Raw genomic sequence first — 15,018 nt, forward strand, 5'->3', positions numbered from 1 at the left:
CAGTGCATATAATTTAGGGAAAGCCAATTTCTGCTCGTATAGATTGGAGTCCTGATTTTCTGTCTTGGCAACGTTATCTTGGAGAAATTGTTTTGACACCTCAATTGTTATGCTTCTAGAGGCCCTTTCCAGTATCACCTACAGCATGCTTCCAATCTGTGTAGCCTTCAGTGATGAATTTTTATGCACCCGCAGATGTATTTGTGAAACACTCGACATGGAAATCAAAAAGGGGCGTCCCTTGACACTGAATACTCCAGCCATGGAAATCGATCATACCAGCTGTTACTAAAATGGCGACCAGACTTCGCTGGAAATTTTATTCTCGGTTGCTTTGGAACGTCTTCTTTTTATGATTTTCAACGAACTCAACTGTATCAAATTATCTATTCTAATGTAATTAAATTTAAAAATGTTATGAAAAGCTATGATGTCTGGTTTCATCCTCAGCTAAGTATAAACAGAAAGATATTTAAAAACAGTTCTTAAGTAGGTCTACAGAAAGGAATACTTAGTATTTTGTTGAACCATTTCGCATAACGCAGCCTACTGAATGCAGACTATCAAATACCACAGGAAACAATAAGGCTAAAATAAATAAAGTGGAAGTTAGTCCAAGGAGTAGCATGGCCTAGAATTTTAATAATGAATAAATGAAAGAACACGTATGCAGAAACAAATTAAACTTCAGAAATTTTCACTTTGGACTTTCTTAGGCTTTATCTGTAGTTTTATCAAACCTTGCTGTACAAATTGGATAAGCATAAACTTGTACCTGATAATTGAATCATTAAAACAGAAACATAACGGCACTGCATTTGGTAAACACGACATAGAGGTCGATCCCTGATAAAACTGCAAGTATTTTGACAGTTATAACAATTTCGTGTTCAGAAGAATTGCTAAAATGACTACATAATAGGCTACACAGGTCTATGCGCACAGCGTTCGAATCTGGGGTAATCAATTGGCAAAGTTCGTGATATCTGTTGATTAGATTTTAGTTTATAAGTATCACACAACACGAATACAGCACTTAGTCTGATTGAGTCTGTTGATTTTGGTCCAATATTTGTAATTTATGCGTAAAATGAAGTCTGTTGAAGTAATTCTCCAATAGATCTACAGTAATTAGGTCTAGAATGTCTTTCAGATGTAGCCTAAGGGAGATAAATATTTATAAAGGCTACAGACCGCATAACCTGAATAGGTCCAAATAAACTTTTAACCGGAAGTTCAAAGTCACATGGTTCATATTGTAAACAAAACCCCTGTCAGTACAGCATACAGTAACGTACGTCTGTCCAGTTTCCCGTGTCCTTGCAGAAAAAATGGAGAAAGACATGGACGGTATGAGGTCAGAATTTCATACTGTGACCGGATGCATCACACATGTGTTAAAATTTGGGTCTATTCCGCAGAAGATAACTGAAAAATATCTCTTCTTTGTAATTCCAGGTAAGTGACATTCTCTACTCTTGCCTTGGTACGCGCAGGTAATAAAGTGGGATTATCAACAAGGCTACATAGTAGGCCTAATGAAAATATGTTAGAGGTCATAAAAAACAGAAATCATTTGTACGAAATTCATTTTGTAAAAATTGTAACATACATTTCAAATATAACAGGCATATTTTAAGTCTGAAATTATTAGGTCTTTTTCACAGGCAAATTCTGGGAGGGAAGTGGTGATATTCAATTGTAACATCACCATATCTCTATGATAGGCTAGTTTTATTTTGTGTTATTACTTTTGTTTACAGGCAACCCAGGAATTATCGAGTATTATGAATCATTCATGAGATGTTTATATCACAGGACCGGCAGCAAGATTCCAGTTTGGGGCATGTCATATGCTGGGCATGTTTCTCTTGGGAATGAGGGGAGTGGAATTACTGAAATTATCAAGCAGCCACCAGAAGAATGTACTTTATATGGACAAATTAGACATAAGCTAGCTTTCATACAGGAAGTTATACCTGCTGATGTTAAACTGGTGTTAATTGGTCATTCTATTGGTTGTTATATGATACTGCGAATGTTAAAATATCTTCCTAAACAGCAGATAATGCGGTGTTTTCTCCTTTTTCCAACCATAGAGAGAATGGCGTTATCTCCTCGAGGACAGATTATAACTCCTTTACTTCAGTATTTACGTTGGATTGCTGTATTTTTCGTTAAAGCTGTTTCTTACTTTAGTCCTCAGATGCAGTACCGATTGATCTTACGTTTTTTTAAAGGTTCCAAAGTTCCTGAATGTGCTTTGAATGCTTCCATGAACTTATTTGATCCACAGTGTGTGAACAAAGTGACCTACTTAGCTCGTCAAGAGATGGAAATAGTAACAGAGTTAGACCATGACTTGATTTCAAATTATATTTCTAAATTAAGTTTTTACTATGGAGCTGATGATCATTGGTGCCCAAAAGATTATTGTTATGAAATGAAGAAGAATTTTCCACATGCTGATATACGCCTATGTAATGAAAACTTTTCACATGCTTTTGTGTTAGATGCTAGTCAGGAAATGTCTAAAATCATCTGGGATTGGATTCAGAAAGATTTACACCACAAGGCAGATTAGAGATAAATTAACTTGTATACTATTGTGTTAATGTTATATAACAACTGTATTATCATATTATACTCAATACTCAAAATTAAAGTTTTCAGGGTATAACAAAAGGTTAGTATTATTTGAGAGGTAGTTGTTAGCTATACTATAAGTTTATTTTTGATTGAATATAGTTTCTTGTTCTATTGTCATAAAAAAGTAACCTCATAACACTTCAAGGAGGATACTGGAATTTGATAATTGTTTTTACAGGTTTAAATAAAGTCATACAATGGCTCTAATTGTTGTCATTTTTTTAAAAAGTTTATAGCTTCAATATTGTTTCTATTTTCAATTCAGTTTTTGCTGCAAGGATTAATTTTGGGTGTTGGTCTCCATACTGGTACATAAGTATATTCTTGTTTTTTTCTTCTGGGGAGAAGAGGTCAGATTTTCCTATCCTTCTATTATTAAACAGATAATTTGAAGGATATAATTCTTGCCTATTGCCTTCAACTAATCTTACCCTGACCCTTTCACCTATAGGCAATCTTTGGTTTAATTGGCGCAGTCAAGAACAACAACTCTCACAAAGGTTCACCTTAAAGACAATAATGCTAATTCATGTCCACAACTCAAGCTCACTATAAATAACACATATAAACCGTAACCTTAATCTTGTTTTTTTCTTTAACAGTATTTCATTATTCACAATTATATACATAATTATGCATTATGAAAATGATTGGGGAAAAGGCTTTGCCTATATTACCTATATTAATTTTGAATTAAAAACTTGAATTTCCACCCGGATGAAAATTAATTTTCACCCACTGCACAAAAGCTACGAATCAGCTCAAAATTCTGACTGTTCTTGACAAAGGCCCCATCCAAGCTTCAAAATGGATGTCCAATGTAGAGCAGCTGCATTATTGTCTCTGGAACTGGAGTATCAACACCAGCTGCTGACAGCTAGCAGGAACCTGCTTCGCAGAAGGAGAACAGCCCCCAGGTGGTGGGTTAGACTGTGGATTACACCAACTTGAATATGGTCATTACAAAAGACTGATACAGGATCTGAAGGTGATAGATGAGAATGCCTTTGCCAACAATGTGGAAGCAGATTATATGGATATGGATGGTGGAGTAGGTCATCAATCCTACCCACAGCTATTTGGTGATTCTGAACTGAAAGAGTGCATTGATGACGGCACCATACACTTACCTGACCAAATGATGACGGAAACCCTATGGCAAGACAATGACATGTTAGTGGCCAGCTACAGAATTTTTAGAGGCCGACGCGTAGTGGGGAATGGTTTCGGAATACTACAGATGAAGATGCTTTCTTGACACTCTGGAGCAAGGACCTGGGGTTGTGAGATTATTGTAGTTATCCTCCACAATTTACTGAGGATCCAGAAGAGGACCGAGAGGGTGAGGACCACAACATCAACACAATAGTGTGACCAAATACCCATTCTGGTCAAATGAAAAGAAAGAATAAAATTTAAGTCTCGAGTGATAAGAAACATTTAATACAAAGTAAGAAAGCAAAATCTGTTAAGTCCTTTCATACATACATTGGAATGAATATTTATTTTGCATAGCGTGATGAACCATTGAAATCTGACAAGTTTAAAATTTCCAATTACACAGAGGGTCTTGACAACATTTCCCATGGGTTAAAGAACACAACGATTGGTGTAGACATCCATTGTATCTTTTGTTACCTTCAACGATAACTTGACCACATACCTCCTACAGAATAAACACACAGATTAGTTTAGTTAAGGTTTTCGTAAATAAAACAGTTTACAAATCACGAAAGCTATTGGCCTTGTCAGTCGATGCTGAATTTCAGCCATCCCTGGTATGAATTTTAAATGGTACAATATGCAAAATTTGTTTTATTAAAAACATTGTACATTATACATAAAAAGTATAAAGTGCATAAAATATGCTGTTTACTTCTGAATACAAGTTTAAACTTTCAGAAAATTAAGGGACACATTCTTTAAAAAAACAATTTTTTCTTCATAAATTTGAGCAAAAGAAATTTACGATAAACGAAAAAATCAGACGGCCCCTTTAAATGACAATACGAGCAATTTTAACTTGTGTTCGATCTTGTCAAAGCCCCATATAGGCCCTATGTAAAAAACATTTTCAAAACGATTAAATGACAAAATTATCTTTTCCGACACTTCAATGACCGATATACTATGTCGTTGCCTGAAATATCAGAATCATCCCAGTCTTAGTCAGATGAGGTGCAGAAATGTTATCTATTACAGTTTAACAGTGTTCATCTCATCCCAGGTTCTATAATAAATAACGGAGATTAACAGAAGAAAATTATAAAGGCTTAAAGAACATCGGGGAGCAGTCTAATTCCTCAACAACCAGAAATGTGTCAAAACTTACCCCTCTGCTGCAAGTGACGACCTCATAAACACAAGGTTCTTGAGCCGTCCATACACACATCAAACACTTGATGCCTTCTGAAAAAAATCAAAATATATCACTTATTAAAAAAATCTGGTAATGGTTTCGAATCTAGCTTTAGACTTTTTTGTGGCTTCCATTATCAATATAATTGAGATTCAGATCTAAATGTCTCGGTTTTTTTTTCTGCGGTTTACTACACGTGCCATTCATGATCTGACTAGATTCTTTTTTAGAATATTGATTATTGACTCCATTGTATCAAAACGACTGATGACAGATGAAACAAATCAATGTTTCTCCAGGAAGCCTTGCTTGTAGTTAAAAAACATTTTATTGAACAGCGCATTTGATTGATAATATATAGAAAGACCAAGAACATGGGATGCATATCGATTTCGTCAGATTTATTGAATGATGAAGTGAAGTCCCACGCAGGGTAAAAATACGAAAGGAAACGTCAAGATTTTTCATTTTAATTTGATCACCATTAACAGTCTTATGCCAAACGTTTACTTACCATCTTCAAAGGTACTAATTCGTTTTCCTCTTTGCAAAATCTTTTTTTCTCTCTTTACCTGTGTCTGGAAAAAAGGGTAAGCCTAATTAGAGTATTTATTATTAATTCTTAATACGTCAGACTAAGTGGATTTAGTGGGTTTTAAATATATTTTTCACCAAACTCTGACAGATTTAATCCACTTTAATCACGGAAAATCAATCTGATTAAAAGCAGATCTAATGTTGAATCGCGTTTCGCCATCCATGGTCTGGGAAAGTTTTCATCAAAGTTTAAACCTTGACAATACAAAGTCAATGTTCAACAATAAATGTCCCAGGATTCCTCAGATACTGAACAGAAAAAGAAACGCCACAAAGCACAGAAAATATTGAATTGTTTATTCAAATTTCAACAAAACAATAGATAATTGTCAGAAAACAACCACATGTTATACCATTTGGGGAAGGTTTTGGTAGCTATGGCAGTGTGTGGATGGGCGTTGTCATGATGAAAGGTGTAGTTTCGGCGTCTTGCAAAATGCGATACAACGTGGGGTCGGAGAACCTGGTCGATGTAAAACGTTCACCTTTTCTACGCAACTCTCGTACTCTGCCATCTGCGAATCTCATATTATGAGAACACGTGGATGCTCCATTCAAGACGTTGCTGACGATGATGGGGAGTGAGCACCGGACCCCTGTATGGACGGTATTTAATCTTCCGATGGCTATTTCGCGTTGTTGGGAGGTTAGACGTTTGACAGTTCCCAATGTTCACAACTCTTAAATCTAACGCAACCGATATTATCAGTTGAATGTCATAAACTGGCTTTTTTAAAGTCTAAAAGCCATATTTATAAAGAAACATAACATTTTTGATCGTGCACGACTTTGTCCAAATAAAAATATGACGTTTCTTTATCTGTTCAGTATACATGTACATGTAGTTGACGTGCTGTTCTGAAAATGAGAATTCTTTACATTCTCAGTAATATCTCCGCAATTGTAGCATACGTTTTCATATATTTACCATAAGCGCTCATACTTTCTTTCACAAAATATCATTGAAGATATACTTACCGAGTGTAAACAATCAACAAACATACAAACAATCAAAAACCAAAACATATTTCCATTAAAGTGCATGTTGGCTTGAGGTATTGAGAAATAGCACTACAATCCTCAAATATTATATAAGGTGATTTGAGTTTTATTTCATGTGCAGTTATTCGAAAGGTCAAATGGTGGTATTATTAATAGGTACAATTAACCAACATCCGTTTTGAATAACGATGGTTTTAAAGGATAACACACAATAAATTTACTACGACGCTCACACAAATACGACCGAAGTTACTTTCTACATTCATTAAATTGGGAAAAATAGTATAGGCTAATACCACTGTCCTGGCAAAGTTCCCCTCATTGCACACTGTGGTAGAAGAGTGGTACTAAAAACAATATCACCCAGTGAATGAGAATTAATTAAAGTTCTTCTTAAGTTAATCATCAAGTGCCTGAACACTGCTTGTGGTGACTGTCTCAACTTGTTTTTTGCTTGGCGACAGAGCACATAGGCAGTGAGCTGTCCATATAAGGGTCAAAAACAAGTTCAAGGTATGAAGTAATATTTTGTGGGGAGTAAATTCATCGACAAGAAACTGACTTCTAATTGGCCCAGAGCCACCCGGCATTGCGTTACCGCGCGGAAATTCGCTGTGAAGGTATTCACTGCGGCGCGGCGTTCCGTTTCTCACACTCCAATGGATATATGTAAATACCTTGAGGCATTCTGTACAGAAACACCGCAAACCATACTATATAGAAACAAGGTTTAAGTCGAACTCATAGCAGTTAAAGAAATTAATTCGTCACACTACAGTTCTGTTCTCGGGTTCACAACACAGGTTCATAAAAACGATATAAACTGGTAACACAGGTTAAGAACTATGCAAATTAGGTCATGTATTCTAGCACCATTTTAACACAACAACATGACATTCTGTGATTTTCAAATTGAAGGTAAAAAGCGTGAAATTGTTCCAGATAACATAACTTTGATTACAAGTTTCAATTTAGTTATCACGTGAACGTGTTTATTTAGATGTGTTACGCGCAAGTACATTTTGCAAAAAGGTGAACCTAAATACTGTTGAGCATCCATATAATGAAGGCCCTATATATAGAAAAAGTGCAAGGAAAATGTGCATTTATTGATAGTTGTTTGATAAATAGAATCTTTCACTCGTGCTTGAGTAATATTAAATTTATGAATGTTTCGCTGGATTAAATAACAAATCTGGCAATTCGTTTGATATTTTTACCATTCTTATTGATGATTAAAAATTAGAATACATAATCCATCAATCAGTAGAAACCGCAATACCGTGATACTCTTTGAAGATGTTCTATGTTCTTGGTATGATTAGAAAAGTATCTAATTAGAACAAGACAAAAGATTTGTTTCACGTTACCGGTAACATACAGATTCCAAGGAAAATATTTGATGTGTTATTTGCCTATTGATACACATTAGAAGCTGCAGTATATTATGCTTAAGTAATACTGTCTAAAAAATTAACAAATACCATGCTCAAGCTGAGAATTCATGTGCATGAAAATTCGATAGAAATTAATGCTTGTTTACTCTGTTTATAAGCATATCATTTGTTTTCCTTTTCTTTAATTGTCACAATTAAAATCACCTCGACAGACACAAATTATATTCATTTTTAAAAAAGATTTAGGGGGAAAATCATTTTTGTGTAATGGCGGCTACTAATAAGTATATTCATGTGAGTACAGGCCCGTAGCCTGACCAGTATTCCTTTTGAAAACGACTATCATGAAGTGCACTGGTATCATTTCCGGTAGTGATTTCAAGTGATTCTTTTATGACGTTGCGAGCATATTCAGATGCATTTTGATTAAGGTAACAGTGTCGCCTACACCGCAAAAAAGGTAAAGCTAGTGAGCTATCCCAAATTTATAGACTTGAATGTCTACTCCTTTTTCCGGTTTCATATTCAGTCATAAATCATGATCTCCATATTTTAACACGAGTAATTAAAAAAAGTAAAATATACAAAAATTCTTATCTGCAGTGGCGTTAATAATTAATATAGATCATTAATTACGGTATTGATTGAGTGACTAGAAATGATTCTAAAAACAATTTTCCAAAATGTCCGTTTAGTAGAAACAGTTATTGACGTCTTACTTATGTCAGAAAAATAGAGATATTTTATCAATATAGAGCTGTATATGGGAAACGTATAGAATGTACCATATTAATATTACTTAACAAAGGATTATTGCAAGACCATGATAATATATATTCATGGTCCTAGGGCTGCATAAACCTGACGAAAAGAGGTCGCAAAGACTGGGCTGAATGAAAGAAATCACATGGTCATCAGTGCCCAATCCATAATTCGATACAGAATATAACTTTAAATAATTATGTAAAGATTGACAACTTTTTAAAAAAAATTAGGTCATGAGATATAGCCATATATTTCAATGGGGATAATCAACCTCGGAAACATAACATAATACAACATAAGACGAACTGATTGAAATTGGCGCAGATATTTTTTCTTTTAAGTTTTCTTGCTTTTTCAACCTGGGGTAACATTTCAAGGGGCATATCCAATAACGATAAACTTACATAAATGATAATACTCATTGAAACGTTCGTATCCGCAGAAAATTGAAAATGAAATGAAACTTAATACTTAAAAAGTAAATAAAGGTAATTCCTTAGGCTGGTGTCCTTTATCTTTAGAACAATAAGATACGCTATTTTGTATTTTACCAATTAGCAATTGACCTGTCCCACCCTGCATTTATTTCAACGAATAAATGAATGAAATATTGTGATTAATAATTAAATATAAAAGTGTTTTAGCTGAAAACTGATAAAACAAACCATACTGATGACTTGTCTTTTAATCAATTTTTACCCCCAAAATTCAATAATAAGACCTAATTTAGTGGTATTAGAAGTTACTGAGTTTTTCCTATTTTCTTTGGTGGTACAGCTATGTCAATATTTCCTTAAGTGCACACTGCTAACTTGGAGGTTCAAAATTTCCCCCATTTCACACGTCCAGTTTTTTTTTTTTTACAAAATTGTAGGGGGTAAACGGCATTAAAGAAATTATCGTTGATAGTATTCATACTCTAACAAATGAATTGGTGTTAAACAGTAATTGTTTTAAATACCACTATATTGGAACTAGAAATTCTAGCTCAAATTGTAACCTTGCTTTTCTCTATTTTTTTCAAAGTAACTAAAATGAATCTTCATCTGTTAAATCGAGAACTATAAGACTGTATGCCGTGAACCATTTGAAATAATAGCCGACATCTTTCTGATGATTTTAACTTCTAAACAATTTGTTCCAAAATAACCTCTTTCATTGAAACTAAAGTAGAGGAAATGAAATAGACATGTCATGTCCGTGATTTACTATAATTTCTATACTATTTCTGTGTTAAATTACTTGCTACTAGGTAGATTTGCTGCAAGTTGTTTTCAAGCTCTTAATTCTAGGAAACATAGGTTACCTTTTATGTATTTTGAAATTATTTTAAATGAGACCATGTTTGAAGGATAAATAGTGTTTTGTTCTTTGAAATCTACTCTTTTCTAACATTTAGTGTCTTAAATGCAGATGTCCTCGTTTTATTGTCCCAATCACAATTACGATGATCGTATATTAATGATGTCACGATATGTGATAAGATCATAATACATTCCTTGTGACAAAGCTGACAACAAGCCATGGAATGATATTGAATATTACATATTCCCTTTACGAAGGAATAGGCTATGTAAAAAGAACAAAGTCTGGAATTTGAAAGTATTAATAATTCATGAAACTGAAAGTTTTTAGATATATATTTTATGAGAGAAACACTGGTAAATGTATATTTTGTTGTTTATGTCAAAGTAAATTAGACATAAGTTCAAAAAAGAGAAAAGCTTTTAAACCCTTAACGAGAATAGGAAAAATCTTGAAAAATCAGTATTATTACTTAACTTAGCCTCGGTCACCAAGTTATTATTACTATGGTATAATAATTCGAGACCAGGGATACGAGGGCTGACTGAAACTTGTGAAAGTAGGATAGAAGCAAATTCAAAACAGAATAAATCGCCATGGAAGTCAGGAATCTGACGTGTTTCTAATCGATCTGCCATGAACATCAGCATCCATCTTTCAGAAACTTTTGTCATTTCCAGCTTTTTGGTGTTTATTTGCCCAGTCTATTTGCGAGAGATGCCCACAACAGTGGCAATATGTCGAGCGGTAAATGTTTCCTGGAAAGGTTTCGCTGAAGGACTATCTGGGCCGGGGTCATTGGTCACGCATTAATTCCACAGCTCTACTCTTTACAATTGAAAGGAATGGGCATCAACAGGCCCGTAGCCTGACCAGTATTCCTGGGGGCAAACGTGCAATCGAGGGGGCAATTTAGCAAAGCACCTTAACAGACGATTAAACGTCGGGAAACGGACTTTCATGGAGTATTTTAGATTCGAGATTATTTTTGTTAAAACACACAAGTTATAATACGTTACATTTTTATTGTCGTTTTAGTTTAAACGTAGTCGGGTGTGTTTTATGGCAAAACGTTGAACAAATACGTCCAAGTTAATTTTCTGGGTACGCTTCCTGTTGAAGGCAAGAAGAACAAGATTGCGCTGGCGAAGCTGAGTCATAGATCGTCGTTGTGGTGAGTCAACGCGAGTAAGAGTTGAAAAGCTGCTTTCACACACAGCGGTACTAGAACTGAATGTGGCAACGCTTGCAGCCAATGCATATAATTTAGGGAAAGCCAATTTCTGCTCGTATAGTTTTTGAAGAACAAGATTGGAGTCCTGATTTTCTTTCTTGGCAACGTTATCTTGGAGAAATTGTTTTGACACCTCAATTGTTATGCTTCTCGAGGCCCTTTCCAGTATCACCTACAGCATGCTTCCAATCTGTGTAGCCTTCAGTGATGAATTTTTATGCACCCGCAGATGTATTGTGAAACACCCGACATGGAAATCAAAAAGAGGCGTCCCTTGACACTGAATACTCCAGCCATGGAAATCGATCATACCAGCTGTTACTAAAATGGCGACCAGACTTCGCTGGAAATTTTATTCTCGGTTGCTTTGGAACGTCTTCTTTTCCAATGTCACCTGGTACTTCTGTCTTTTCAGAGCATCTTGGTACTGCATCCGTTGTGTTGCCCGCTGTGGTTTTGATACCATTGTCAGTTGTAGTAGTGTCGGAACCATCAAGCAATTTGTCTTTTTTGATCAAATATTTATCCATTTTTCCTACGTTTGGTTGTTTGATTCATATGAATACTATTTAGGATAATATATGTCTATTAGTAAGTATTTATAATCAACCAATCAAATCTTTTGAATTTTGAGTCGGGACAGATTACAATCCAGTATCAGACCAATAATTTTGTTACCAATGACGCTTTACTGCAGCCTTTTTATGATTTTCAACGAACTCAATTGTATCAAATTATCTATTCTAATGTAATTAAATTTAAAAAGCTATGTTGTCGGGTTTCTGGTTTCATCCTCAGCTAAATATAAACAGAAAGATATTTAAAAACAGTTCTTAAGTAAGTCTACAGATAGGAAGTATTTTGTTGAACCATTTCGCATAACGCAGACCTGAAAGCCATAACCTTATTTTTCGTTACGTATAATCAAAATACTCATATGATCGACAATGCAAGAGCAGCTGACTGGTGCACTTACTCCACCATAAAATGACTGACCAGAATGACCACTGTTGGCTATTCAGTCAGACTCAATTACCTGCCGCTCCTATTGACTCAAGAAAAATAAAAGGTGTATTTTAAAAAAGTGACCGGTACCAGCATAGTTGTCCTACGCTGACAGTTTTTATTCGATCAGTTCAAGATTATTTTCATTTTGTGCTGTACACATCTCTACAGTAAAAGAGGGGATGTGGGAGTTTGTAACGGGTTGTTTCGTTTCATAGGTTCAGTTCTTTGCAATCAGCAATGAAGATGCATTTGGGATGAGCAGTCGCAATGTAGACACAAAACCCCAATTTTTTGTTATTGTGCTCATGGTCCCAGAAATTTCAATGTCACCCCTCTTAGAAGAAATGGTCGTTGGCCAAATTCAAGTTAAATTTATTCGAATACAAAATGATGATTTAGCATTTTTAATTCAACATTAACAATGGATGAGGTACAAGGTTAGGAGTTTTTCACATTTCCAAAATTCGAGTGAGAAATGAATTTTAAAAATCACAGAATAAATTAATGGGGCAATCAAACGTTTGCATCTCTGTTTAGAAGCATTTTCTGTGTACGATTGCTGGGCCAGATTCATCATATTCCTGTTTGGAGATCCACATCTGTTGGAAGGTTGAGAGAGAAGCCAAGATAGAACCACCAATCCATACAGAGTATTTTCTCTCAGGTGGAGCGATGATTTTAATTTTCATGGTTGGTGGGGCTAAGGCTGTGATTTCTTTCTGCATTCTGTCAGCAATACCTGGAAACATTGTCGTTCCTCCAGATAATACAGTGTTGGCGTACAAGTCTTTTCTGATATCAACATCACATTTCATGATGGAGTTGTAGGTGGTTTCATGGATACCAGCAGATTCCATACCAATGAATGATGGTTGAAATAAAGTTTCGGGACATCGGAATCGTTCGTTACCAATAGTGATGACTTGACCATCAGGTAATTCGTAAGATTTCTCTAAGGATGATGAAGATGCAGCAGTTTGCATTTCCTGTTCGAAATCCAAAGCAACATAACATAATTTTTCTTTGATGTCTCTGACGATTTCTCTTTCAGCTGTTGTGGTGAAGGAGTAACCTCTTTCTGTCAAAATTTTCATCAAGTAGTCGGTCAAATCTCGACCAGCCAAATCCAAACGGATGATGGCATGGGGAAGAGCATAACCTTCGTAGATTGGTACTGTGTGACTCACACCATCTCCAGAATCAAGTACGATACCAGTGGTACGACCAGAGGCATATAGGGACAATACAGCTTGAATAGCTACATACATAGCTGGTGAATTGAAGGTTTCAAACATAATTTGGGTCATCTTTTCTCTGTTGGCTTTAGGATTGAGTGGAGCCTCCGTGAGGAGGACGGGATGTTCTTCTGGGGCAACTCGAAGTTCATTGTAGAAAGTGTGATGCCAGATTTTCTCCATATCATCCCAGTTGGTAACAATACCATGTTCAATTGGGTATTTTAAGGTGAGGATACCTCTCTTAGATTGAGCTTCATCTCCTACATAGCTGTCTTTCTGTCCCATACCAACCATAACACCCTGGAAAATACAAATTTGACATAAAGAGAATTGCAAAATCCATAAATATATTTTCCAACCCTCATTTATGAATGTTGTCCAACAATATATTTATATCTTCAAAATGTAGTCATTTGTTTCGGTGTTTGGTCCCTTCTCATTTTCATTTAAAAAATTAAGACAACACAATTTTCTCTTAAATATTTCGAAATCGTTTATTTAGCGAAAAATGTCGATTAAGGTTTTATTTCAACAGATCAATTTTGAAACCAGTGCAATCTAACAGAAACAAGAAAGCTACACATCATTGCCTCGGAGAGAAATGAGAATGAACAAAGTTGCCACTGAATTACTACGAAACCATTTTATTATATACTCCACCCAAAAACCGATATGCCTATTCTACTCTCCGACCACATTGAGCTCAGGTTGTACTTTTGCCACTTCACACATATATCAAAATAAAATTCAATTGCACGCCTTTTGTCTCGGAATGTATTCGGGTCCATATAATGAATTTCAGACTGAAATTATTCGAAAATCAGATTTTCAATTAATTTTCTCATCGGTTAGTAGTTTTATCACCTCAAGACAATTCGGTATTTGTATTGATATTTCAATTCACATGAAAATATTTAACCAAGTGACTGGACAGAAGAAGCGAAATTTACTTATATTTTTCAATAATTAATAGAAATCAACAAAAAAGAATACCGAAGGTTATAAATTGCCTCTGGTTTCAAATCTTACTTACAGTGGAAAATTGCAGTTGATATTTCGAATTCAAATTTAATGGGTGCAATATCACAAATACCAGAGCCCACGATTGTCAAACCCACGGGGGTAGACGACTTCTAGAATTGACTGCTGTACACAAAATCATTATGCTATTCATAAAGAGTGAAGAAATGAACCATTTCAAATGTAAAACAGTCAAAACTGAAATTTAGTGGCCAGAAAGATTGCAAACAAAAAAAGTCTAACCCAGTATGAAATTCAATTTACCTGATGTCTAGGTCTTCCGACAATGGAGGGGAAAACAGCTCGTGGAGCATCGTCTCCGGCAAAACCTGCTTTACACATACCAGACCCATTGTCAACTACGAGTGCGGCTACGTCATCATCCATGTTGAACGTTTTGTGTTGAAACTATTGGGAATTTAACTGCCTTCTGTGAGGTTTGAA

At 35.3% G+C, this 15,018-nt stretch overlaps 3 protein-coding genes across 3 annotated transcripts; 1 reads left to right on the forward strand and 2 right to left on the reverse strand.

The window, feature by feature from the left end:
• Window positions 1–1,331: 1,331 nt before the first annotated feature.
• Window positions 1,332–2,584, forward strand: LOTGIDRAFT_152065 (hypothetical protein; the record flags this gene model as incomplete). The annotated part of the gene is made up of 2 exons (XM_009045546.1): window positions 1,332–1,458; window positions 1,764–2,584. 2 exons carry the CDS (start codon window positions 1,332–1,334, stop codon window positions 2,582–2,584), a joined length of 948 nt encoding a protein of 315 aa, XP_009043794.1.
• Window positions 2,585–4,192: 1,608 nt separating this feature from the next.
• Window positions 4,193–6,649, reverse strand: LOTGIDRAFT_152066 (hypothetical protein; the record flags this gene model as incomplete). Its single annotated transcript, XM_009045547.1, has 4 exons — window positions 4,193–4,315; window positions 4,982–5,058; window positions 5,523–5,586; window positions 6,584–6,649. The coding sequence occupies 4 exons, from the start codon at window positions 6,647–6,649 to the stop codon at window positions 4,193–4,195; spliced, it is 330 nt and encodes a 109-aa protein (XP_009043795.1).
• A 5,737-nt stretch (window positions 6,650–12,386) lies between these two features.
• On the reverse strand, window positions 12,387–15,018 carry LOTGIDRAFT_208208 (hypothetical protein). Its single transcript, XM_009045548.1, has 2 exons — window positions 14,839–15,018; window positions 12,387–13,854 (listed from the first exon to the last, which is right to left on the reverse strand). Exons 1-2 carry the CDS (start codon window positions 14,959–14,961, stop codon window positions 12,850–12,852), a joined length of 1,128 nt encoding a protein of 375 aa, XP_009043796.1. The 5' UTR covers window positions 14,962–15,018; the 3' UTR covers window positions 12,387–12,849.

This window comes from Lottia gigantea (assembly GCF_000327385.1).
Source record: "Lottia gigantea unplaced genomic scaffold LOTGIsca_1, whole genome shotgun sequence".
In the NCBI taxonomy this organism is placed as follows: domain Eukaryota; kingdom Metazoa; phylum Mollusca; class Gastropoda; family Lottiidae; genus Lottia; species Lottia gigantea.